General features: G+C 33.0%; 2 protein-coding genes across 4 annotated transcripts in view; one reads left to right on the forward strand and one right to left on the reverse strand.

The window, feature by feature from the left end:
* The window catches only part of LOC145297728 (uncharacterized), a 46,187-nt gene extending 30,557 nt beyond the window's left edge, over positions 1-15,630 (forward strand). For all 3 annotated transcript variants that reach the window (XM_080143944.1, XM_080143945.1, XM_080143946.1), the window contains exon 2: positions 13,518-15,630. In XM_080143944.1, the coding sequence (XP_080000070.1) occupies positions 13,518-14,062 (545 nt within the window). In that variant the 3' untranslated portion in view covers positions 14,063-15,630. The remainder of the gene's footprint in view (positions 1-13,517) is intronic.
* Positions 1-22,152, reverse strand: part of LOC145297730 (uncharacterized) — a 202,430-nt gene that overhangs the window by 112,212 nt on the left and 68,066 nt on the right. The gene's annotated exons all lie outside the window — the stretch shown is intronic.

A 22,152-nucleotide genomic window follows, 5' to 3' on the forward strand; every position in this document is an offset into this window, starting at 1 on the left:
ATGCATTACATATTAGTGAGGGGGGGGCACTCATGCCTGGTCTTAAAATACACTTAACTATATTTTTATTCATGCAGTTTTTTTTTTTGTTTTTTTTACAAAGGCATCACCACATTATCAAGGCCCAGAGGCCACTCAAGGATAAGGGTTAAAGAGTGTACAGTAGAAATTGGTCAATATAGTAATCATTAGTAATGAAAATTTGGTAAATTTAATAACTTATACGGAACGGCTCATCAAGAACTTATTTACTTTAGACTTGAACACAACCATATTGTAGTCAGCAGGAAAACGGAAGACAATTCCACAGGCGTGCAGTTCTAAGAAAGAAGCTTTGTTCATGGAATCTACGTTTAGGTTTAGGCACAGATAAAGAGTGGGGGAAATTATTGATAGTGTTTACAGCTAGACGAGTGTTTCTTGTGAAAGTTTGGCGAGGGGGGACCATAGATTGAAGCTCAGTTGAACACTTTCCATGAAAATAACGATACATCAGAGACAAACTCGCAACATCTCTTCTGTGAGATAGAGGTTGCAAGGAGGAGAAAAGGACATCTCCTACGAGGCTACGAAGTCTATTTTGAACTCTATCAAGGCAGGACAAGTCCTTTCTAGCAGCTCCTGCCCAGATGTGGCAACAGTATTCCATAAAATTTATTATTACATAACCAATTCTATATTGAATATTATATTGTACCTAATATAATAGTACTGATTTCAAAAGATTAAAAAATAAAATGAGTGCAATTAGCTAAAATCGAAACCAAAAAATTTAACACTCCAGCCACATTCCTTATTGTTTGAGCTATTGACAGATGAGAAAGATTTAAAATTAAACTACATCAAGCTATGAATGAATTTGCGCATGCACAAAAGTAATAGAAATATGTTGGCAAGTTGAAATGAATATTTTGCATTTCTGTACACATTATTCATTCATCCAAACAAAGATTTTACTTGTTATAAATCATCCTTGGTGTTTGATTACTATTTCCTGTTAATTTCAGTATTATGGTACCATTAGTTTAAGAGTTTGTCGGTTAAATATATTTACACAGAGACGCACACACACATATACATACATGTTTTATATATATATATATATATATATATATATATATGACTACTTCATTTAATCACATAAATTAATATACGAAAGTATAATTTTATGCGTAAACTAAGTATTTACTTCAACAGTGCTCAATACATAGGTAGAACTAGGTAGTAAGTTAGAAAAATATATATGGCAATTAAGCTACACAGAATATTCCGCGTTTCATCCACACTAGAAAAATATATATGGCAATTAAGCTACACAGAATATTCCGCGTTTCATCCACACTAGAAAAATATATATGGCAATTAAGCTACACAGAATATTCTGCGTTTCTCTAACTTTATATATATATATATATATATATATATAATATTGGGCGTAGTTATGAAAGAATTTGTGGGCTAATACCTCAACTTCTACATCCCTACGAATGTATTTTCTCTTTTTTTTTTTTTTTTTTTTTTTTTTATTTTACTTCAGTAAGTTTTAAGGGATCAAGAGGCTCCCTCCTGGAGCTAACACTTGATTCTGTTATGATTTAAATTTATATCCGAGGGCTCTTTTAAGAATAGATACTGTTCCCTTTATGGCTGCTATTTGTATTTCATTACAGCTTGGTCTTCCAGGGATTGCTTCTACGTATTTATGAATATTCTTTTTTATTAAGCCAGTTGCTTCTATCACAACCGGTATAATGTTTATTTCTTTCAAAAACCATGTCGTTTTTAGATCATTTTTTAGGTCCTAATATTTTGTTATCTTTTCCCATTCAGCTCCATTAAGGCGAAAATCATTTGAGACTGTGACATCGATAATGAGCGCAGTTCTTTCAGGCTTGTTCCATATTACAATATCTGGTTTGATGGCCTTGTCTTTTATGTATCTGCCTGCCTGTATGTCTTTGTCATAGAACATGGTCACTTTTCCGTTTGATTCTTGTCAAACTGAACATGATCCATTAAGCCAATTACATGAGCCCTCAAGAGAAAACAAGATCATTCTGTGCAGACAATGCAGGTTGCCAACAACAAAAAAATGAGCATCAAGTTGAAATTCTAATGTTTAATGGCTTCATGCCAATTAGATTAGTGACTCCTTTCATAAATGTCGATTCAAAATGTTGTCAGGACCAGTGCCAGGCAGTCCATACGTTCTACTACTACGGACTGTAGCACTACACCTCTTTTATTTCTTTTTAGCAACATTTCATATGAGTCTAGTTTACTTATTCCTTGACGTAAACTACATATGATGATATAAACCTAATCAGGTTAGAAGAAGCGAACGTATGCTAAGTGTTATGAGATTTTAAGATTATGATCACTAAAGTACATAGAGAGAGCCCAAGTCGGAAGTGGTAGAAATAAGTGAAGCAGAGGTTTCGTGTTCCTACTTCACAGCCCTTGTATAAACACAATGAATTAAAAAAAGAAAGAAAAAAATCCACTGAATAATTTCTTATCTATTATGTAAGGAACAGTTGTTTCGCTCTCAGGTGTTTCATTTGACTTCAAAGTTCTCAGAAATCAACAGGGTCTTTTTTCTGAGGCTAACCCTTGATTTCTATAGTTGGTTGTTTTTGTTTTACGGCATATCAACCCTTTTCAGGTTATTTAATGCCGAATCCAATGATTTTTAAGAAAAAGTTTTTAATAGAATATTTTTTTTTTTTTTCAAGTCAGTTTCTATTTAACCCATAGTTCAGACCCTAACAGGTACTACCACTTCGGGTCAAAGTGAACCTGGGAGCAATGGCAATTAAGAGGTGGCTCCACACTCTCCAAAGCCCACAAGCTGAGGTCTCACCATCGGATATAGTTTAAGGTCATATCCAGGACGTTTGATCTCTATAAGAGACACATAAATATTCAAAGAAAGTTCTCATTTATATCTCAAACATTGAGTTAGTAAAGAAGTTGAATACATAATTTTTATCTGGACAATTGACCATTTAAATATGTTATAGTACATCTTTCTTATGGTCTTTTGGTCTTACTGGATTCCAGGACAAGAATTCTTCTTGTCTGGTGGAGTATCCAGCTTTGTACTGTCACTTGAGATAACATCAATTGAAGAACGTACACCATTCATCATAAAAGCCAGTGAGGGTTATAGCAAGAAGGTCTTATTCGGGCTACGGATACTATGTGATTTTTAATATTTAGTCTGTTTACTTTAAGGGAAAGTGTCCTCATGCCAGGTTGTCCTGACAAATTCCTATACAGATACAGGCAGAATAAAGTAGAATGGTTACAGTTAGATGATAGATAACTATAACCAGGATTATTTTAAAATAAATAATTAAGTTGTTTTTTTTTAAATAAATCTTCACACCCGTATTTTCCTCGTCAAAAAATACTCCCTTTTAATTTCACGTCCAAATGTAAAATAATTCTTTATCTTTTTGGGGGGAAAAAAAAATACAGGCACTTTTGGAACTGTTCTATGAATCCCTCAGCAATTTCTTTGCAAATTAAAACAGAAAATGACTATCCTTGTAATAGTTGTCAATTGCCTAACCGAATCCATTGTATTTTATTCTGCGTTATCAGCAGGTCACACAACATCAGTGGGACAGCGTTCTATTTATTTAGGCCACGCTCGAGTAGGTTAATATGCATGATTGCTGGAGACCTTCAGTGTGCAGTTGAAATCGTCCCGTTTACCCTCTGTCACAGTAGATTTGGGCCCACCCATTTGGAGGAACGAGGTAAAGCAATGCAGGCTTTGCTTATAAACTCGATGTAATTTTAGAACTTGAGAGCAGCAAAATGGCGCAAAGGAAAGTGAAACACAATTAAAATAATAACACTGTCTTTTATGCGAAGGACAATGGCTCCTTTTTCATAAGTGAACAGAAAATGGGGGTTCGATTAACAAATGTGAAAGGGCAACAATACGAGGTGGAAAGATAGGTATGACATTACACGCACGTTTGGATAGAAAAATAATCAACAGTTGTTTACAGCTATGAGATAAACAAGACACAAAAGAAATTAGAAAAATGTTGCATTATCTTTCACCAAGCTAATCGCAAAGAGAATTTGCCGATCAAATCCACTATCTGTCAGCATTTATATGAGCCCGCAACAACGCATAATGACTGGCAGTTTCTTGTAAAATCTCTCAAAATTGTGAGAAATTACCAGTCATCATACATTGTAAATTTAGTCCAAACTTAGACATATATACGACATTGAGTGAAACATTGTGAAAATAGTAGTCCGAATAAACCAAATAATACAAACTTATAAATACAAGCAACAAAATCACACTCCTTCACTGTTAAATGCCAGAAAGCTTGTCTACTCTTAAAAGTTTTTTTCCCTTGAACAGTTAGACTTTGGAATTCCCTTCCTGCTAACTGCTTCCCTGACTGTACTGATATGCAGAAGTTTAAATGTAATGCAAACCAACATCTTGTTAATCTTTCTGGTCCCAAATAGTAGTTCCTTACATAAAAGTGGTGATATGCCGTGTCAGGGGTGAACGTGATTAAAAAAAAAAAAAAAAAAAAAAAGAAAAAAAAAAAGAACTCTGAAATACCACAGTTCTATCCTTTATCTGTTTTATATTAGTGCCATGCATTCTATGGACATCCAGCAGGAATGCAGACCTCACAATATTATTGTAACAACACCTTTGTTCAAACTGAAACATACTTATCTAAGTATGCTGATTAATGTAGTTTCAGAATATATATATATATATATATATTATATATATATATATGCTTATACGTCTGACACCACTGCAGATCCTACATTATTATTTCACCATTTTTTAATTAGAACAGATACTACGCTAGATACTAGATGTTTGTGGCCTATTTCCATTCTGTCTGGTACCATCACAGACTCCATTTTTAAATAGAACAGATACTACACTTGGACTGTAGCTTGCGACAGAAGTGTATTTTTGATTTTAACTTGAGTTTCATGTTCGACACAACAGCAACATCAGATAAAATTTAAGAAATTACCTTTTTTGTACTGCATCTCCAGCAATCAGGCCATTCTATCTTTTAGAAATGGGGTGAAAGGTAATAAAGTATGTACAGATATGAAATTGTGTTAGCATATTATTATTATTATTATTATTATTATTATTATTATTATACTAGCAGGACCTGTGGAAAAATATATTTAATCAAAAATGTTTTAATAAAGCTGACACTTTTCTGGATAGCGCTAAAAAAAAGATTTTGGACAGAAAAACCAATAACACGCAGCGAATATGAGTTCATTAACATTTCTATGAAAATAAGTGTCAGTCGTATTTTAAACAAAACTGATCCAAATTTGATAAACCAATAAGTACTAATAAATACTCAGAAAGTAATATTGTGCTACATAGTTCAATACAAATAATAAAACCACATTGTAAGAGACAATCTTTAATTTATTCTTTCAGTCCAACACCTCTTGACAGATAATGTTCATTTTTTCCCCCGTTTCTTTCAAACATTTCTTTTTTGGGGTTCGTATTACTAAACACATAGATTCGAAAAAGTTGTCAAAAAACAAATATATAACAAATAAATGTTATCAAAGGCAAGATAACTTACTTTTCTACCTAACTGGATAATTTTTTTAGTATTTTTATTTAATGTAAAATGTTTACTCAGCTCAAAAAACACAGTGTTTCCCAATGTATTTGAAAAATACAAATGGCGGTGGACACGTTAAGTTTAGGAAAAGAAGTTAAAACTAAAACACTATACAAAATACTGTTAAAAACGCACCGAACATATGTCAGCCCATGTCACAGTAACATATATTGAGTGAGTTCCTAACAGTATTTTGTATAGTTTTTTTTTAGTTTTAACTCATTTTCCCAAACTTAATGTGTTCAACAACACAGAGTGCACCATCATTTGTATTTTTCAAATAAATCAGTAAACACTGTTTTTCGAGCTGAGTAAACATTTTACATTAAATAAAAACACTAAAAAATTATCCAGTTTGGTAGAAAAGTAAGTTATCTTGCCTTTGATTTTGGATAACTTTTTCGAATCTATGTGTATAGTAATACAACTCCCCCCCTTTTTTTTAAAAGACATTTTGCTGACTGCTTTCTTCAGTGAAGAACTGCTGCTACAAGTTCCTTTCTCGCACTATCACAACAATGATCATATATTATGATATTCAAAAACAAAGCTACAAGGAAGGTCACTCTCATATTCTTGTCCAGGGTTTCCAGATTGATCTTTTTAAAGCCAAATTTTGCGGATTTTTTTTTTTTTTTTTTTAAATCAGTTTGGCCTTTCAAAAATCGTATTTGACCTTTTCCAAAGCATAACATACAGACTAACTAAGGAAGGGACAAGCAGAATATTATAGAGATATATTTGCATCTATTAAGAAGTTCTGCATAAAAGACTTTTATCAAAATGGCTTAGTACAGCATTAAATGATCATTAAAGTGGTCTTGCACCATAAAGCAAAAAAAATGATCATTAAAGTGGTCTTGCACCATAAAGCAAAACAGCCTCCTCTACACCCCAAACAATTCAGCTAGCAAATATGTAACAAGAAACTGATTCAAAAGAGGCGGAGGGGAGTATTATATGTCTAATGTGAGTGTTAAAGAGAAGCTTAGTTCTGATAAGCTCAGAGAAAGATTAAATCTGAACAATATATGGTGATATGTGCAGAACAGGAGACTTTAATGTCATGGTCACATTTAAAGAATGGATGCAAGTTCTTAGGTCAGCAGATGTAGAACAGTTGAAATAGTAGGTCTGGTTCACACAGGAAGGTCGAGGAAAACATGGAAGGAAGCAATAAAAATGAATGTGAAAGAAAGCGCAATAAAGAACTGGCCAGCAATAGATTTCTTAGAAAGTAAATTTCTTAAAGCCATTCAACACATGTCAACATGTAAAGTAGTCATTACAATGATGGTGGTGATGATGATGATGATGATCTAGTCTATTTATTTTTGTTGATTTCTTTCATATCATCTCCATGTGTACAAGAGGGGGATATTCTGATATTATGTTAAAAAATATAGTTACAAAGCCCTTCAAAAAATTTAAATTGAGCCCATGTTAGAGATTTAAGCGAAAGCGGTCAACTTTAGTGCAAAATGCAACATTGTTATTTCCGATTGTTGAATACTCTTTGATTGTTTACTATGCATGCCGCTGATTTGGTATTTATATATAATTAATTTTCTTCAAGTCTTGTGTTAATTGCCGATGTCCTTGAGGTAGAATACTAGCCTATGAAATCAAGAGTAACTTTGTAACTGGGTTCAAATCTCCTGACCAGCAGTAATTAACATTTTCTACACTAATGATCATGTATGCATGAAACCCTGGTTTCTGTAGACATAAAAATAATTGTTAATATTTATTATAAAAAATATTATAGTTATAAAGTTACTTTAAGAAACAAGTTGAGCTCTCTAGAAAAGTGATTAACTTTAGCTCAATTCTTGTGTTGTTAGTGGCTTTGAAGCAGAATGTTGACTTTGAATCTCCAGCAGTAATTATCACTTCCTACACTGATGATTGTATAAGCATGAAACACTGCAGGTATAACAATGATTGTTAATATTTCTTTTTTTTTTAAATATTATAGTTGTAATCTCTTCAGAGACAAGAATTTATCTAGTATGGCGGAGTATCCAGCTAATTGCTGTTACTTGAGGTAACATCACTCGGAGAAGGTGCATCATTCCTTGTAAAGACCAGTGTGGGTTAGCCATAGCAAGGAGATCCAATTTGGCCAGCAAATACTATATGATTTTTAATATTTAGTCAAAGTTTACTTGTATGGAAAAGTATCCTTATGCTAGCTTGTTCTGACAAAACCCAATTCAGAGAGACCTTAGACACTCGAGGATAGTGTTTAGTAGGTATTCAAGCTTTCTCTCTCTCTTTCTATATATATATATATATATATATATATATATATATATATATATTTATTTAAAAAAATATAGTTATAAAGTTACTTTAAGAAACAAGTTGAGCTCTCTAGAAAAAGCGGTTAACTTTAGCTCAATTCTTGTGTTAATTGTTAGTGGCTTTGAAACAATGTTGACTTTGAATCTCCAGCAGTAATTATCACTTTCTACACTGATGATATATTCAAGCACGTCTGATTGAACACGACAGAGTTCTTCTTTTTTCCGATTTTGTTGGATATCTTTTTAATTCGCCGAGCAATCTTTTTCATTTCGGCTGGCATGTTGTATAGTATGACATCTAGTAGTTGTTGTTCAGCCATATTCTTCTCAAGCGTTTTTTATCGGTACATACGATCGACATTAGAAATATCTTAACTAACAATACTAAAATTAGATACCTTAACAATTGCACATGAAGACTAAAATTACTAGAAGCCATACTAATTAAAAAACTAAAGCCCCTTATTAATCGGATCTCATCCTGCAACCACCTTTATAACCAATAAAAAAAAAAAAATTTTTAAATAGAATTAACTATAAATACACCAAACCTCAATAAAGAAAAAGAAAATGCCAACAACAATCACTCCTGACGACGATCGGATGTGCGATAGAAAGAGCTTGAGAAGAATATGGCTAAACAACAACTAATGGGCACCATAATATACAACATGCCAGCCAAAATAAACAAGATCGCTCGGCAAATTGAAAAGATATCCAGAAAAATCAGAAAAAAGAATAACTCTGTCGTGTTCAATCAGACGTGCTTGAATAATGACTTGCTGCCAAAATATACAGGGTGACCCCCCAAAAAAACGGGACCCAACTCTAATTAGGCCTCGTTTCTTAGTGTTTTATCCAAATGAAATGAAACTTTGGTCATAACTAGTTTATTATATTCAAAACACAAGGATCTTTGGCCTTTTTTTTCTCCGTTCTACAGCATATGTTCTAGATGGCCTCCACTTAGCTTTTGTTTTTTTTTGGGGGGTCACCCTGTAGTAAAAAAATAATTATATATATATATATATATATAAGAGCAAATAGTTAATAAAACATGTTAAAAAAAAAACTTTGAAAAAGAGTTAAAAACATATTTAATCTGAAAAGGAAACACTTAATGAGTGGATAGTCCTTAATCTGCGGAGTTTCGAAGAAATACTTTCCTTCTCATCAGAGGGTAGGAATTAGCAAAATGCGGGATCGGATTTTGCATACAATATATATAGATATATATATATATATATTATTTCCACAGCCCACAAGAGCCGTGTGTGTGTGTGTGTGTGTGTGTGTGTGTGTGTGTTGCTAATATCGTAAGTAAAAACAAATCTAAACTCATAACAATATGTTTGACTCTCAGGGCATAAATAAAAAAAAAACTTTGGAAATGATATTTACTGTCTGATTTCTTTCCCACACCTTTGAACTGTTTCAGATAATTTGCTATTTTCTAATCTGCTCGTATTACAGATAAAAAAAAAATAAATCACCAGACATCTAATCAAGCATTCTTGACCTTGGTTCAAAGGGACACTAATGATCCACAACTAAGTTACGCAACGAAACGTAAACATCGGGTAGAGTTCGAATAATCAAATTTAAATACTGAGGCTGCATGAGCCACGTTTTTTGTTTTTTACTTTTTTTTTTTTACTCCAAATAAGGCATATTGCCCCCTGGACGTAAGGGCTACTCTTTGGAATCGTGTCTACCAAGGGACTGATGGGAGTGCAGCAAGATGTCTGTTTACATTTAAACTTCTGTAGGTCAGTACAGTTGTAACAGAGATGCTGATGCTGAGTTAGCAGTAGCAGCAGCCATATGCAAATGACCAAGCCAACTATGCAATGTAACATCACAGTACAGATTAAAAGGACAAACATATTCATAGAAGCAGATATTCGAGACATGTTCGAGACACGTGGGTAGCATCACAGAGAGATGAAAAGTTACACTCAGATGGAAAAAGAGAAATGAACTGCTTAAATAGCTTAGAAAAAAATGTGTTGTAGGAAATACCTGATATAAAGGCTTTGTTAAAGAAAATAAAAAGTTTCCTTGCAATGGAGTCTACAACGGGTGGGTTCGTTAAAATGTAACAACACTTAAAAAGAGAAATAAAAAAAAGAGGGTGTACAACATTACACAGTTAGAGAAGCAGGAAACAGGTAGAGAATTCCAAAGTCTAGCAGTCTGAGGCATGAAACTATTAGAGTACAAGGCTTTCTGACATCTAGGGCCATCAAGAGTGAAGGGGTGGGATTTTGTTGCTTGTCGGTTTAGTCTGGAGTATGTACATCGAGGGGGTACGAATTCATCAGAGCACATTTCATTTAAAGTATTTGTAAATGCATGCATTGCAGCAATGGGACAGAAGTTTAAGCTTGGCCTATAGTGAGGGGCCAATTAGATTTAAAATTCTTTTTTTGGATCCTGTCGAAGAAGGAGAGACTAGTGGCAGATGCACCATGGAAACAATGCCAATACATTATATATATATATATATATATATAATATAATATAAAGCTTTATATTATATATATATATATATATATATATATATATATATATATATATATATATAATATAAAGCTCTGTGTGTGTGTGTGTGGTTTCTCTCTTTTTTTTTTCATTATTCTTAAACTTTTTTCTTCTAAGGGGTGGGACATCCAACCAGATGTCTGACATTTACCCCTATTTTAGTGAGTCCAACCAAGAGATCTTTTCAGGATTCTAGCCATCCCTTTCAGTGCAATCGTTTGTATTTCACTTGCACTTGGTTCACCGGGTATGCTTGCTATGTACTTTTTAAAGTTCTTTTATGAATAGGCTCCTATATGGCTGACTATTTTAAAAAACTGATAACATATAATGATAGAAGATGTATCGAGACACAGGAATGGGTATGTTTGATCTGGCAGAACGGTGGTTCATCAAAAATGAGGGTCTGCGTTTGCGCCTGGTCCACATTAAATAAAAAATTTGAAAATTAAAAAAAAAAAACGTTTACAAGTTTTTTTTATATAGATGTACATAAGAATACTTTGATAAGTATGTTTTAACTTAAATAGGGATGGTATAATGAAATTGTGGGGTCTGCGTTCGCGCATGGCCTCCATAGAATGGAAATAGGCACAAACTTTAATAAAGACTTTTCATATTTATCTGCGTAAGTATACTTTCATAATTGTTTCAGTTTGAAGAAATATGGTATAATAAAATTATGGTGTGTTCGTTCGCACCTGAACTCCATAGAATGGAAATATGGCACAAAGTTTAACAAGGTTTTTTAATATAGATCCACAGAATATTGTGATAAGTGTTTCAGTGAGAACAAGTATGGTATAATAAATTATGGGGTTTATCTATTTTATTTTTACTTTCATCATATTTTGCTTTGGTTTTGATACCCCCAAATTCGAAGCTATCTCTTTACAACCCTTCCTTTTCATAACCTATCATCTATATATATAACAGCGAAAATGTATGTATGTATGCAAGTATGTATGTACGCTTTTCCTCGGTCCACAAAAGGCTTCTTTCAGAGAAGCGCTTGCTCGGTTCACAACTTCTTAAAACTTTTTATATCATCTATCAATTGTAATATCTCAGAGTTATCCACGGAGCTCGCCTGTCTATTTAATTTTATTGACTTTCAAACCTTAATTATTCGACATTTCCCGCATCAGCACGCGTTGCATTCAGTTTTCGGTATAAAAAAAAGCGAATGACAAGATCAAAGTGTAGTATCTGTTCCGACAGATACTGCAAGCTATGACTAGCTAGGACTAGCAAAGACCAGATGTGGGGGCAACCCCACATGCCTGACCTTTAACCAGCTCCCATTTCCCACCTCTCGGGAGCTGGTCCCCTTTTTCCCTTCCCCCTCCCTTCACTCCTCACATTAAAAATTGGCCTTGTGCTTAATTTGCTCGGTGGGGGAGCAAATAAATACCATAAATACCATCTGTTCCGACAGATGCTGCAAGCTATGACTAGCTACGACTAGCAAAGACCAGATGTGGGGGCAACCCCACATGCTTGACCTTTAACCAGCTCCCATTTCCCTCCTCTCGGGAGCTGGTCCCCCTTTTCCCTTCCCCCTCCCTTGACTCCTCACAATAAAAATCGGCCTTGTGCCTAATTTGCTTGGTGGGGGAGCAAATAAATACCCACAGGCCGAAAGCCCCCCCCCCCGCTTTGGTGGCACGGGGGACAAGATCAAAGTGTAGTATCTGTTCCGGCAGATGCTGCAAGCTATGACTAGCAAAGACCAGATGTGGGGGCAACCCCACATGCTTGACCTTTAACCAGCTCCCATTTCCCTCCTCTCGGGAGCTGGTCCCCTTTTTCCCTTCCCCCCTCCCTTAACTCCTCACAATAAAAATTGGCCTTGTGCCTAATTTGCTCGGTGGGGGAGCAAATAAATACCCACAGGCCGAAAGCCAGTTGTCTCAAGAGAGCTAAGTAACGTTTGTTCAATGTCGACTTCGTCATATCAGACTGTAGCTTTTCATTTCGCTCCTCCTAATAAACAGGGAGCGGGTTTTTAAAAACAAACAAACCGATTTATTCACCCCATTCAAAACTGTCCCACACAAAATGCTTACTGCTGAATACCTATCGCCGTCACGTCAATCAAAAACGCGCACCTGTTTTTTTTAACACTTTACTATTTTCCAACTGCGCCTCGTGAAGGCTTCGTTTTTTTTTTTTCACATTTTCGGGGTTTTTTCACATACCCCGAAAAACACCCGGGCAACGCCGGGTACCCCTTGCTAGTACTTTCATAAATCAAAGTCCATTTTCTGTATGCTGTTTTTGAACCCAGTCAACGACGGGTACTTTTGCCAGTATATTATATTATATATATATATATATATATATATATATATATATATACACATATAGGGTGATATTATAAAAAAAAATATTTCCTATTTGTTGTATTATTAAAAAATATTTTTTTCCATTTTTTTGTAAAAAATATTTTTCTATTTTTTATTTATAAAAAATATTTCTTTCTACTACTTTGTTTGTAAAAAGCTATTTTCTCTATTTTTATTTGTAAAGGTTTATTTATTTCTATTTATTGTAAAAAAATATTTTTTCCTTCTATTTTTTTTTGTATTTGTAAAATATTTCTGTTTTTTGTAAAAATATATTTCTTATTTTGATTCCTTGTAAAAAATAAATATTTCTTATTTTAAAAAAAAAATTTTTTCTATTTTTTGCAAAAACAATTTTCTTTCTATATTTTTTTTGTATTTGTATAATATTTCTTTCTGTTTATTGTAAAAAAAATATTTCTTATATTTAACTTTTGTAAAAAAAAAAAAAATATTTCTTATTTTTTATTTTTTGTAAAAAAATATTTCTCATTTTATTCTTTGTAAAAAAATATTTCTTATTCTTTGTAAAAAAACATTTCTTATTCTTTGTTTAACAAAATATTTTTATTTTTATTCTTTGTAAAAAAAAATATTTCTTTCAATTTTTTTATGTGTAAAAGTGATTTCTTTCTTTCTATTTTTTAAAGGAATAATTATTTCGGCAAAACTTTCCAAGATGATGCAAGCATTATTATCAGCCCTGATCATTGCAGTCACCACAGAAATCGTCTCAGGCAAAGCTGTTAGCGATCACACACTTCAAATCAACCCTCCTCATCAGAAACATATCGCAGTTGGTAAGGACATTGAATTTTCATGCGTACCGTCCAATGGAAAGGTAAACATAACCTGGTTTCATCCCAACGGAACACAAGTACTAACAGTCCGAGAGAGCCGCATCAAACAAGCAAGCAATGGTGTCTTACAAATCAAACAAGCCCTGATGAACGACTCTGGTGTTTACACGTGTTTCAGTGAAAATTTACAGCAAAATGCAACCGTCCGGCTTGTCATCTATGTAATACCGACGTATTACATGGAGAGCATGATTATAGTTGGCATCAATTGCTTTCTCGTCGGACTTTTCTTCCTATGTTACCTCTATACAATGATCTACCGACGATGGTCCAACAAAGAGAAAGATGAGAAAGAAAACATTAAAAGCCAGAAACGATGCGGAGAAAAATGTTGAGCATCAATTCTCAAAAAATAATTTAATAAATAAATAAAGAAATAATAAATAAATAAATAATAATAATAATGACTTTAAAAAATCAAAAATTCAAATAAAGGAGACTTAAAAAAAAGAAAGCAGAGCCATCTTTTTTTTTTATACAAAATTTCATATAAATTAAACAAAGACAAAGATGAGAAAGAAAACATTAAAAGCTAGAAACGATGTGGAGAAAAATGTTGAGCATCAATTCTCAAAAAATAATTTAATAAATAAATAATAAATAAATAAATAATAATAATAATAATGACTTTAAAAAATCAAAAAATCAAATAAAGGAGACTTAAAAAAAAGAAAGCAGAGCCATCTTTTTTTTTTTTTTACACAAAATTTCATATAAACTTAAAAAGCGATTTTGTCTGTCCGTCCGTCCGTCAGTCACAATTTCTTTAAACAAAATAAATATATCACACAATTTGTCTCATTTCAAAAGATCTTAACTTTTAGAAATAGAGGATATTGCATTCATAGTAAATAAATTTCTAACAAACAAAGCAGATGCCATGACCAAGAGGCAAAACCTGAGGATCTTCATCATAGGTTCTACAAGCTGGCCTTTTTTTGACTTTCTCATAAACAAAGCTTAAGACATAACCTTACAATAATTATAATTTTGACGTGACGTCATAGATTTAGGTCATATCTTAAAACATGAATTCAATCATAAATGATAAAAATAAATTATTGGATAAATATTATCAATAGCATTGGAAAGTATTTTAATAATTCAAACTAATTTATTTTGCTTTAACTACATATTAGTTATTCTATTTACCTTCTTTTTTGGAAGTTAAGCATAAGGTCAAGTGTTTGGTCTGATAAAAATGTTTTTGTGGAACAGACTGGATTTGAACTTGTCACACCTAGGTTTTCAGTCCAGGCCGTTAACCACTTAGCCACCATCGCCTCCCGTACTGTTGCTAGTTATTGCACAATTATATAATCCTGAAAGTCTAGCAAAACTATATACTATATTTGAAAAAGTGGAGCAAATTTTGTTTTATTTACAAAATTTATATTATAAATCACATGTTACACTAACTTTGAAAAGCAGAAGCATTTTTTTTTTTTTGCACAATTTCATATTGCAAACCATTCTTAAATTTTGGCAAACATAAATAATCTTTCATAAGGAAAAAAAAAACATGTGAAATTTTTTTTTTTTTTTTTTCAAAATGAAAAAAAATTTTTGATAATATTTTTTCATAAAATTTTATAAGCAATTTTGATACTTCATGAATTCTACTGAACACGAGCAACGAAAAAAAGTTTCAGCATTTTCAAACTCACATCCAAAATAGAAACATACGCACACACACACACACACACACACATGATGACTGGCATTTAATGCTAGCTTCACTCTTGTAAACTTTACAACAAATATGGCATACAAATGATCCCTAATAATCTAAAAATGTACCCGGTTCTTGTACAGTGTTATAGATCTTTCCACTCGGCTGCTGGAGAAAATGGTACCAGTCTTTTCTTTGAGGAATAAATGTGTTATAACCAGTTATCTTTAATATTTTTGATCACATGCTTTTGAATGATATTTTTTTTTAAATTTAAAAAAAAAAAAAAAAATTTTTTTTTTTTAAATTTTAAAAAGTGATGAATTTTACAAACATATGTACTACCTGTACTTGTTTCAGCATTCACCCTAAAGCAGTTGGGCCGACTCCATCCAGAGAATTTGCCGCATGCCGAACGAATACTGACCAGATGCAACAATTCACTGCAGCAGCAGATATATATATATATAGATATTTTCTTTTTATCAAGCCATGGTCATAAAACATCAATAGACAGAGGGTATTTAGCTAATTAGGGAATGCATAAAACTCAGGAATATCATGATAGTTAGAGAAATAATCTCCTGAGTAACATGCAATATAGTTTCCATTCTGCCAGATCTACAGCAGATGTGCTAATGGTTATATCTCATAGGATTAGTGAATCTCTCAACAAAGGCTTCCTCTATAGGGCAATTACTTTTGACATATCAAAGACCTTTGATAGGGTATGGCATAAAGGCCTACTTTACAAGATTTCCAGCTATGGTATACCTGGAAATGTCTTCTCAATTATAGAATCATTTCTCTCTGATAGGCTCATGAGAGTAGTGGTTGATGGGCAGAAATCAGATGCTCACAGTATTAATGCTGGAGTCCCTCAGGGGTCCATCCTGAGCCCAACTCTCTTCCTGATCTACATCAATGATCTCCCAAAACACATCCTTAGATCATTCATTGACATCTACGCTGATGACACTACCATCTATGGCAACACATCAAAGGCCATAAATGACCAAGTTCTCTCTGCTCGGATCTTGAGCACGTGGTACAATGGAGAAAGAGGTGGCTGGTTACTTTTAATTCATCTACAACCAAGCTCCTATTTTTACATCATCAACACTCTGATCCCCATCTAACATCAATTGAAATGGAGAGCTCTTGTCTTGGAGAAACTTCATGTTTTGACAAGCTTCTGGGCTTGACTTTTACTCCTGGTCTAAAATGGAACATATACATCAAATCTGTTGACAAGGTTGCTGGAAGAATGGTGGGATCTTTCTACCGCTCCAGTAGATATCTCATTGTTGATGTAATTCTCTATCTATATAAAAGCCAAGTACATTCAAGGATGGAGTATTGTTGCCACATTTGGGCAGGATAAGCTGCTAGAAGCAGCTTATCCTGCTTGACATAGTACAAAATAGACTTCGTAATCTAGTGGGGGATACCCTTTTCTCTTCCCTGCAACCTCTTTCCCACAGAAGGGACATCGTGAGCCTGTCTTTGTTTTATCATTACTTCCACAGCAAGTGTTCGTCTGAGCTCCAATCTCTGGTCACCCCTCACCAATCTTTCTCGAAAAATACCTGTCTAGCTGAAACCACTGTCAATAACTTTCTACACTCTTTAACTGTGCCTAAATCCAAACGTAGATTCCAATGCTTCTTTCTTAGAACTGCACGCGTGTGGAACTCTCTTCTGTTTCCCTGTTTCCCAGCTGCCTACAACTTAGTTGTCTTCAAGTCCAACATAAACAAATTCTTGATGAACCGCCCCCTTAAGTAATCTAATCTACTAAATTACCATTAATAACGACTACTACGATATTATACCATTGATTTCTGTACACTCAATAAGCATTCTCCTCGAGTGGCCTCAGGGCCCTGATAAGTAGTGACTCTTATGTAAAAAAAAAAAAAAAAGAATACAGAACTACAAAAATGTGACAGTGATACATGTTCATTCACACAATTCTGAGGCAGCACGTTCAGGACTGCAGAACACACTGCAAAAGTAAATCAATAGTACATCTCTGAGCAAACATTGGTTTGATTATGCAGAGGGTCTAATGTGAATGTATATCATCACAGGTTTGGCCCGTTCAGGATGATACTTAAGCATTGCGGTGGGGTAAGAACCATAATAATCCATAGGCAACAGAAGCAACTGTTACATTCCAGTGAGTAACCATTAGATCTAATCCAAGCAGATCATATACTCCAGAGAAAACATGGCCGCGACAGGAAATATGTAGTACATATCTAATGGCACAATGTTGTAGCCATTCAAGAAAAACAGAGAACACTAGGGATGAATCATTGTTTTGTAAAGCCTAGTTAGCAATTGCCATTTATCAGAAATTTGGTAGCTCAGGATATGCAATATTTAAAACTTCCAAGAGGTACAAGAATTAACTAGTCACAGTTTGAACAACAAGCTTCACAGAGGCAAGGGCCTATGTTTCAACTGAACTCTGCATCATCTTTTTCAAACCCTGAGGAGGGGCTGGTTCAATGACCTTGTGGATGAAATCATCTGGGTGACGATGAAGAACATCACCAAACCAGCAAAACATCTTGAGAGAGTTGACTGCAAAGAGGATATGTAACAGCGAGAACAAACAATGGCATTTGAGATGAACTGCTGCCAACCAACATGAAGGATACGATACAAACAGCAGTGATCAGGCACCTCAAGCTTCCATAGGTTGCTTGCTCTCATCGGCCAGGTTACACAGCCTTACAATAGAATGGCACAGATGAAAGCTTGATAGATGCAGATTTCAGTAACAAGTGACCAGGATGTCTACTATTTGAAATGGACAAAATTCTGTAAAATTTCAAGTGGTGGTTTCTCCTCTTGGTTAAATATTCTTCCCATTGCAGGCCAGCATGCATTTATGTACCCAATAAAATAGAATATATGTATTTCATCCAAATTTGGAACAATCCGTAAAGGATCCGTTACAACATTATAAACACTAAATTAATAAAAGAATGACATCATTCATTAAAAAAGAACACAGACAATCCTCTAGCAATTAAGATGATTATTATGATATCTATATATCTATATAATAAAGTTGTATTCTTATCTGTTTGTTCACAATTTAATTAATATATACAAAAGGTACTTCAGGTACACTGCTTCACAATTTTCATACTGAAAATGGATTAATATACACTTCTACTCCAGCATGATATATATATATATATATATATATATATATATATATATATATATATATATATATATATTGTATTTTGTGTACAGAAAGTTGTTAGATGAGACAAGTCATTGGTACCGTTGGTTTCAAGCCCAATAATTACGACCGTTTAAGATATCCATATCAAGCTCTCTTCAGCCAATACTCCTCTATTTTATAACCGGAAGTGGAAAATATATATACCTTACAAGTTCACGTTTAACTCTCGTTTTGTTACCCACCCCCGTTTATTTATCGGATGATGATAATTTCATTAACTTTAAAATTTGAATCATTTTAATTTTAAAAACAAAATATAAATACACTCTTCTATTTTGAATTTTCCTTTTAATTGAGCACTCTGTTGGATTTCTTTTTCCAAAAAAAAAACTAATTATATATATATATATATATACTATTTATCTCTATATAAATAAAATGAACTCATTTTTTCCCCGTCTAATTTTGACATTAATAGGATTAAAAATCAAGATATTTCATGCAAATATAATATGCCCAAACGGCAGAACAATATCTGAGGTGTGTTATAGGCTTATTATTTCTCAAATTCCTCGATAATCTTAGATTTCTATACTTTTTCTGCTGAGAAGTCACGGCCAAAATCGGTTAAGATCAATGAAAGTGGTAAAATATTTTCTCTCTAATAAATTCCTCCTCCCCCTGCCACCACTTAACACCGTTTGGGGATCGTTCACAAGGAACAGTTGAGAAGAGAACACCGGTTTGGCTTCGTAGTTCTTTCATGTGAAGTTATTTAAAATCACTAAACTAAGCTGCATTGCTCTGTGGCGTAGTGGTTAGCGTGCTGGACAATTCACATTATATTTTCACGTTCGCGCCGACCTACCGTAGTCGTTTTTTTTTCTTTTTTTTTTTTTCATAAACAACTGGAATGGACTTTTCTTGGTGGCCGAACTGTTAACGTTGCAGATGTTTTTTTTTTGTTTTTTTTTTTTCACACTTTATTTTCCTACTTTTACTCATGACTCCGGGTTTGATCCTTCCTACTTACCTACCATAACATTTTTTAAAACTGCCCCCCCCCCGTCCCGGAAACAAACACTCGGGCAACGCCGGGTACCACCGCTAGTTCAAAATAAATCTGCATTCAACATGTAATCTCATTTGCATATTACATTAAAGGAAATCTATTTTAATAGGTTATTAATTGTTGTAATAGAATTATTTTAATTGTTATATTTAGAAACAGTATTTTAAGTTGATTTATTTAATTCATTTTTAATTTAATTTATACTTAACTTATTTTCAATTATTAATAGTTAACAACAGTTGCATTTAAAACCGGAAGTAAACTTATTTAAGTTATAAGAGTTATTTCCTCTTTAGGCTATGAGAATTACTTTGTGTTTGATTTCCATAGACCAAGATGGAAGTGTTTTATGTTTCCTTAAATTAAACATGAGGTCACTTTTCGTAATAAGTTAAGATATTCAGTGTATCTTAAATAGTATGTGACTTAAGCCTTTGCCTACCAATATGTTTCGACCTGGCAATGCTGGGTTATATAGAGCCAGTGTGTGTGTGTGTGTGTATATATATATATATATATATATATATATATATATATATATATATATATATATATATAGCTTAGTGCATTAGAAGAAAAGAGTGAGCTCATCTAGAACCCCCCCCCCAAGATCATATATAATTTTATTTGATCTATTTCGTTCCTAATGAATCCCACGCTAGACGCCACATCCCCACTATGTTACTTAGCATCTTCTCTACTCTTCTGATGAGAAGCATTAGGCTTCGAAATGACTTGGCATAAACAGTCCCTTCTATCCCCCAATTAATTGTTTGTATTCCCTTATTGAATAAATGAACCAATCTATATCCACCAATATATAGTTTTTGTGACTTCATTTCCCATTCCTATTGTTCTCCTATATACATTATATATATATATATATATATATATATATATATATATATATATATATATATATATATATTATATATAAGAGAGAGAGAGAGATTAGAAATTTGAAAAAACTAATGATAAATCATTTTTGATTTTCGTGAATTTCAAATAACATCTCAAATAATATCACATAAGTACCTATATTTTATAATGTAAACTGTTTAAACAAACAAATGGAGCACTTTAAAAGTAGCAGTCAAATGTTTATATAAACAGACATTTGAAAATATCGTTTGTGGACACCGATCTCATGAGCCAGGGAGAAGGACTGAGTAGATGGTTGTAGGTTCGATCCCTGGTTTGGGATGGGTGCTAGTCTAGCCACACTGAAGAACAGTGATACAGTGAAATAGTCTGTGGAAAATAATAATAATAATAATAATAATAATAATAATAATATATATATATATATATTGTTACTTTTCCATGTATCTACATAAAATTATATGAATCAATTTTCAATAAATACTAAATTGATTTGTATAATTTTATGTAGATACATGAAATAATACTTAGCTCCTCAAACAGTTGAGGTGAGTAAATATAGAAAGTTATTGTGTAGCTTAATTGCCATAATAATTTCTAAAGTTGTTACATACAGAATAATTTTATAAGATCTAATACTTTTGTGTATCGCTTTTTAGTATTTACTTCAACAGTGCTACATACATGAGTAGAGGCAGGTAATAAGTTATGAAAATATATTTATGACAATTAAGATATATAGAATTTCCTATGTTTTACCCCTGTGGGGAGTCGTCAGGTTTAAATGCATGGAATTCAATATTACCAGGTGTTTTTATATATACACTTGGTTTTTAGTTTAGCTAGTTAACTAATCAGATGCATTGCTATTACTGCTCACAGGTTAATGTTTCCATTAGCCAATGGCTGGGTTATGGTTATATATGTATGTGTATGATAATTTTCTGTAATTTTTTGGTGTCTACTGATATCTTTGACCGGTAAGTATATTCATAAAATTTTTACTGCTATTTCATTGTGAACTACCATATTTCGCTTCAGTCTCAATAAAAATAAACGCCAATTTTTTTTTTTTTTTTTTTACTCATGTAGCATATCCCACCTCCCTCAGATTGAAACAGAAAACATTTCCACCACAAAAAAATTAAATACATTTAATACTAGCATGCCGCCCAGCATTACCAGGTCGTAAAATGCACCTAAATGATATTTTAATTCATGCAGATTTTATATATTTATTACTATAGAGCCATTATTTTATCGATCATTGTATTGTACCCAATATATAGTAGTGATTTTTTTTTAAATTAAAAAACAAAAAACATGACTTAAGTGCCATCAGTTAGAATTGAAACCAAAACATATAGCTATCCAGCATTATTTGTTACCATCTGATCAAAATCCATATTCATATCAAAACTTTAAAAATTAACACACGTATAGTTAAATGTATAAATGTATATTTGTGCATACATAGAAACAAGATACATGTTTAGTCAACTTATGCTTGCCAAGTTCCAATTTCTAAATTTTGACCCATGTAGCAGCCATTTTTTCAACTAAAAACAAAGTCAAATTTATCCCACATGTC

The sequence above is a fragment of the Euprymna scolopes genome, chromosome 18 (assembly GCF_053919585.1).
Source record: "Euprymna scolopes isolate OS-2025 chromosome 18, ASM5391958v1, whole genome shotgun sequence".
In the NCBI taxonomy this organism is placed as follows: Eukaryota; Metazoa; Mollusca; class Cephalopoda; order Sepiida; family Sepiolidae; genus Euprymna; species Euprymna scolopes.